The sequence below is a fragment of the Motacilla alba genome, chromosome 20, assembly GCF_015832195.1.
Source record: "Motacilla alba alba isolate MOTALB_02 chromosome 20, Motacilla_alba_V1.0_pri, whole genome shotgun sequence".
NCBI classification, from domain to species: domain Eukaryota; kingdom Metazoa; phylum Chordata; class Aves; order Passeriformes; family Motacillidae; genus Motacilla; species Motacilla alba.
In genome coordinates this window covers 6,477,185-6,483,184 of record NC_052035.1, presented here as the reverse complement: position 1 = coordinate 6,483,184, position 6,000 = coordinate 6,477,185, and the positions used below count along the sequence as shown (strand labels likewise).

Here is a 6,000-nt window from a genome sequence, read left to right as displayed (position 1 = left end):
AGGAATATTCCACCCCATCCACAGGTGATGTGCAAAGATAAAAATCCCCAAACTGGAAGAAAATTCACTCCTGTCCTCAAGGCACAAGGCCACATCTGCACACAGCCTGGGATCTGCCAACCACACTCCCAAGGCAGTGAGGAGCAGCAGAGCATGGCTCATTTCTGTGCAAGCACACGCAGCAGCTGAAGGAAAACTGTCCTGCTGGATGAGTAAACAACATGCATCAGAATTGCTTTTCCGAGCCATTCTCAGGATTGATGATTTTTAAATGCACAGAGTTGGGTGAGAGAGGGCTGGATGAGCCCCTTGTTACAGTGAAACATTTTCAGAAACTGAGCACAGGAATGCAGTGCTCAACTGAAAAAAAAAAAATAAAATCAAGTAGATCAAAATTCTTTTTCCTGGAAACACATGATTCAGGTTATGTGCTTGCAGGAGCTGTCTTGGCCCTGTGTTCTCACCTGACATCAGCCGTGCTGTTGCCTGCCAGAGCCAGGAGCCTGAGGGGAGCATCCTCATGCAGGGTATTTGGGCAGAGCTGGCAGCAGCACCTGTATTGTGGGTGAAACCATGGGTCAAGTGAACACCTAAAACGCACAGGAGGCAGGCACAAGAGAAAAGCTCTGTGACTGTGCCTCCAAAGGGTCCAGGAGATGTGGAGGGCATGGGGCTCCAGCCGTTCATGGGCAGTGCTCCCCATGCCCTGCCTTGCCCCTCTCTTCCCATGGCGGGAGGCACCAGCTCCAAGCTTTCATTCTGGGGGCAGGGAATGCTTTGCCTTCATTGCTGAGAGAGCTCATGAGCCTTCCCATGATCACAGAAGCCCTCCCAGCCAGCTGCTGTCTCTGCCTCAGTTTCCCCACTGGCTGACGCTCTGGGACAAAGGGACCTGCTCCCAGACTGTTCCTCTCCTCTTGCTGCCTTTCCACACCTCCATGAAGCTGCTCTGCAAGTGCCACCCCAAGCCCGGGCTGCAGGAGCAGCTGAAGTGCACACAGACAAAGGGGGCAGGAGCCGGGCAGGATGGGGTCACTTCCCTGAGGGATGCACCCCCATGGACCTCCCCTTCCCCCCCGCTGCTGTAACTCCGGGCGCACAGACCCACCAGAGCCTCTGCAAGCCGCAGAAAAGCCGTAGCTTCGCCACGGGGAAACAGCTTCCACACTTCACCTTTTCAGCGGCACACCCACAGCGGCGAGATTTTATTACACGGGCAGGAAATAACACACAAAGTCTCCCATCGCTTATCTGCTCCGGCAAGCGCTTTCTGAAGATAACAAAAATAACAAACACACAGCTACCCTCAACTGGCAGCTAACCCCCACCCCACCTGCGGCTTGGGCTTGCCCACCGCGTCCCCGAGCGTGGTCCAGCGGAGATGCTCAGCCGCTCCCGGGGAGGGATGGACGCGCAGTCGGGACGGCTGGGCAGGACTAGGACTCACCCTCACCCTCACCCTCCCTCCTCCTCCTCCTCCCCACTGGCTGATGAGATACCAGCCTCCTCCCGCCCCTGCCCGGATTCAATTCCCGGAAAGCAAGCGGACGTGGTCTTTCCAGAGCCTAGCCTTTCACCTCAAGTCGTTTCCCCAAGGTCGAAATGGCTTATCAGGGTAAACCTCTCTCCCTGCTGATTGCTGATTCTCCCTGCTGATTCCCCCGTTAACTTCCGCGCCCGCAGAGCCAAGCGACTTCTGGCCCCGTTTATGCTCAGCAGCTGCTCAGCAGTGCGGTCGGGGCTGCCCTTCCTCGGGGTCTGCTTTGGGGTCGCTGCTTTTGGCTCTTGCCCCAGTTTCGCAGTATCTGGGTGTCTCCTGCCTCTCGGTCGCTGTGACAGGAGAGGAAGGGCACAGCCCCATCTCACGTCCTCCCTGCGCGGCTCTGGACCGCTCCAAGGAGGAACGGGGAAAGGGTTTTTGTGCTTGGGCACGGACATAGAAGTAGGCGGCTCTTGCGCAGGGCTCACTATGCCTGTGCTGGGGGCAGACAGCCTGGCGCATCCCTGCCCGCTGGCACTGGCACCGGCGATGGCAGCGTGAGCCCCACGCAACACTGCCAGTGTCCTCCTTGCCTCTGCTCCCGGTATTTCTGAGCGTCACAGCCGGGAAAAGGCTGTCAGGAGTGGCAGCGAGGGCGGCTCATGGGGTGCAAGCTTCCAGCCCCCGGTGTGGAAAACTGGGGGGTTTCTCCTGACCGCGAGTGGGACAAAACAGAAACAAGCTGAAAGCTTTGGCTCTCCTCCTCAGGCATCCCTCTGCCGCCTCCCAGCTCCCTCCAGGCACTCCCAGCACCCAAAATAGCCAGGGGGCTGCGTGACCCTGGCTCCGAGGGGGCTGGGGGGAGGCGCCGGGGGAGGGGCGGAAGCCGCTCGGCTGAGGCTGCTGTCGGCACATCCTCCCCCGTCCCGGGGAAAGTCCGGCTCCTTCGAGTCCCAGGCCGGGCTCAGCCGGAGCGGAGAGGGGAGGGGAGCCGCAGCCTGTGCAGAGCACACGGAGCTGCCGGTGCCTCCGAGCTGCGCCAGCAGCTGCCACCCTGCAGGGCTGCAGCAGCGCCCCATGGCCGCGGACGCTCTCTCCACGTGGTGGCCCGGCAATGGCACTCGGGCTCCTTGCCCCGTGGATTCCGCCTTCGCCCAGCGCTTCCTGCCCGCCGTGTACCTGACCGTGATCCCCCTGGGGCTGCTGGGCAACGGGCTGGGGCTGTGGCACCTCTGCACGGGGCCCCGCGACGGCGGCCGCCAGCCCCTCAGCCTGCTGGTGGGCAACCTGGGGCTGGCGGACCTGCTCTACGTCAGCACCCTGCCCTTCCTCGTCAGCTACTACCGGCGAGGCAGAGTGTGGATCTTCGGGCAGCCCTGGTGCCGCCTCACCCGCAGCCTCTTCCACCTCAACCTCTACGCCAGCATCGGCTTCCTCACCTGCATCAGCATCCACCGCTACCTGGGCATCGTGCACCCGCTGAAGGCGCGGGGCAGGTGCCAGGGCGCAGCCTCCTCCGTGTGGCTCAGCGTCGCGGTCTGGGTGTGGGTCATCGCGCAGATAGCTCCTGATCTTGCCTTCAGCAAGGCAGACGGCAACAGGACGCAGTGCCACGACACGACGGGACAGGAGCACCTGGACGTTTACTTGCCCTACACCTTTGCCGTCACCGTGACTGGGTTTGTCATCCCGTTCCTCATCATCATCGGGTGCTACTGCCACGTAGTGTTCGTGCTCTGCAGGAATGACAGCGTGGACCCCAGCCTCAGGAGGAGAAGCATCGGACTGGTGATTCTCGTCATGGTTCTCTTTTCCATCTGCTTCCTCCCCTACCACATCTTCAGAAACCTCAACTTGTTTTTTCGCTGGCGGCCACAAGGGTCCTGCACACAGGCTTCAAGGGACGTCTACGTTTCCTACCAGGTGACTCGGGGCCTGGCCAGCCTCAACAGTGCCCTCAACCCCCTGCTCTATGTGATTACCAGCAAAGACTGGAGGTCACGAGTGAGGACCATCCGCCAAAGAGCCAGACAGTGTCTGAGGCCACCCTTCCGGAGCAAAACCTCTTGCCAGGCAGCTGAGAAGAAGAGGAACGACATTCTTTGTAAGGGAGAGGCTTCTAACGAGCTCTGAGGTACCTGACACCCCTGCTTCTGCCACATCAGCTTGTGCTTGGCACCTCCCTGGGGGCAGCCCCCACCTTGACACCTGCTTTGCAGAGATGGTGACAGCAGCATCACGGGCCCTGTGCACACAAGGGACAGGCAGGATTGTCAGCATCAGAGAGAAAACTGGGACCGGATTTCAAAAGCAAAACTACTCAACGCAACCATTTTGCCTACAGCACGCCTGGAGATGGAAAGAGATGATCACGTTTGCTCCAGTCCAAAGAATTTCCCTCCAGCCTCTGCTGCAGCAGGCTGAGCTGGTTAACATCCCCTTGCTTCCCAGCTCCTCTGTGACTGAGGGATGGGAGGGAGTGACACCTTGTCCCTCTACTGCATCCTCTCTGCTCTACTGTACATGGCTTTGAGACAGCATTCCCTCTTTCACCTATGGAGAGGTCCTGCATTGCAGAACAGCTGAGAGGGCAAATTTTTGCAGCGGAGGAAGAGCTTTGGAAATGGAAATATTAATTTAAAAATCAGGTTTTAAGTACATTACTAAGCTGTGCCAGTTCCTGGGTGATTGAGCTGTTTCAGGATCTGTGGGATCCTCTACTGCCCACGTCCTTTGCAGAAGAAAAAGACATTTTTGGCATTACTCCCTCTCTTTTGGAAGAGCACATAGCAGAACTAACACATGGGCATTTTAAAGTTTTTGGAGGCTATTGGTTGGGGTTTTATTTTGGAAGGTGAACTCCTGCTTTCAGCAGGAAAATGCCAGGAGAGTTTGCAAATCTTCAGGTGGGTGCTTGCATCTTGCATCCAGCCTTGAGAGGCCATGAGATATGACTTGTAAAAATTAGATGTGCAAATAAAAAGAGAAGCAGCGCTGGCATGAAGGCTTGTGAAGGCAGGATGTGATGGCGAGGTCTGTCATCACCCGGGGTGACAGATCTCTGCTTTTAAGGTGAGCAGAGGCTCCCAAGCAGTATTTTCGTTTTTGATCTTGGTGTTACCCACTACAAACATCTCGAGCATTTCAATTCAATAATGTGATTTGCAGCAGCAGCAGCTTTTGGAGGCCAGCTGAAGGAAGTGGACTGTGAGTTAAAATCAGCCCTTTCTGGGAAAGCACTGGCCCAAGGACGGATGTTGTGCTCTTTTCATGTCATTTATCTCTGTCAGCTGTTCCTCACACAGACCCACCTTAGCTGGGCAGGGGAGGGAGCACAGCTGGCTTTCAGGGCAGTTAATATGTCTGCAGTGCAAATAAACACCTCATGCTTTCACTTGTGAGCCGTCTGGCTTCTTTTAAAGCTTTATGGGAACCTGGGAGCCAGCTGGCCTGCGGGTTGGAGCAGGGGCCTGCCTGCTCAGGGAGAGGTGATGATCTTCCCAGTGCTCCGCAGACAGAAAACTGCTGGGAGGCTGCAGGCAGCCAGTGGGGAGTGATGTGTGACAGGCACACACTGAGGAGTCTGCTCAGCACCACTCAGGGGTGTGAGTCTGAAATGTCTAGCTCCCACCTCATCCAGAGGAAAACCAGAGATGAAGCATAAATTCACCAATGAGGTCTTCTCTCTCTGTAGCAGGAAGATTGAGACATTAGGATCAGACCTGATCCCTGTTCCTCGCACACATGCTCCAGATCTGGGCTTCTCCAGAGCTCTGAACTCTTCTCCTTCCCTCAAAAACACCCACGCCTCTGAAAGCTGTCCAGCTCTTCCATCTTCACACATGGATCCTGTCTAAGATGCTCCAGCTCCCCAGAGGACCAGCCTTGGCTCCCACAGCAGCTGTGACACCCTGTCACTGCCCCCCTTTGGGCAGCATTGGTCAAAGGAAAGCACCACCACCTCTGGGGAGGGAGCACTGCAAACCCTGCACCTCGGCTCTCACCCCTGCATCCTTGTGCCCAGACGTGTCTTCTTGTCTTCTCCAGTGTCCCCTCCCTTCACTTTTAATAATGATTTAAAGATCTGTGTCCTAAGAAGCATCTCTGAGCCTCAGGGCCAGCTGCAGGTATAAAGCTGCACATTTTTCTGTGTTCTGTATCTGTCAAAGCAGCAAAAGCCAGTAAGGATCTGTGTGTTGGGCTGATGTCTGAGGTATTTGGGGTGGGATTTTTAATTCTTTTTTAATCTATAACTTCACAGTCCCCTTGAATCTCAGACAGCGCTGCTTCCCAAGTGAACTGGGGGCAATGAGCTCTTTCCCTTTATTAGGTGTGTGTGTAATTAAGGCTCAACCCCTGGCACATGAGCCTCTTCACAGCTGGTGATGGGGCAACAAAACTATCCTCTTTCCTCCAGCATTCCCTCCTCCATCCCCCTTCCTGCCCTCACTGCCAGGGAGGTTCCTTCCCTCCCAGAGAGCAGCTGCTGCTCTCTGTGGGACGTGGAGGTGTGTGATCAC

The 6,000-nt window shown here is 56.5% G+C and overlaps 1 protein-coding gene across 1 annotated transcript; it reads left to right on the top strand.

The window, feature by feature from the left end:
• The first annotated feature begins 2,411 nt into the window (after window positions 1-2,411).
• Window positions 2,412-4,874, top strand: LOC119710335 (P2Y purinoceptor 1-like). The gene has a single exon (XM_038159301.1). The coding sequence runs from the start codon at window positions 2,558-2,560 to the stop codon at window positions 3,611-3,613; it is 1,056 nt and encodes a 351-aa protein (XP_038015229.1). The 5' UTR covers window positions 2,412-2,557; the 3' UTR covers window positions 3,614-4,874.
• The last annotated feature ends 1,126 nt before the right edge of the window (window positions 4,875-6,000 follow it).

Excerpts from the sequence above, each read along its gene's own strand:
- LOC119710335 (XM_038159301.1), top strand. The coding sequence starts at position 2,558 with ATGGCCGCGGACGCTCTCTCCACGTGGTGGCCCGGCAATGGCACTCGG.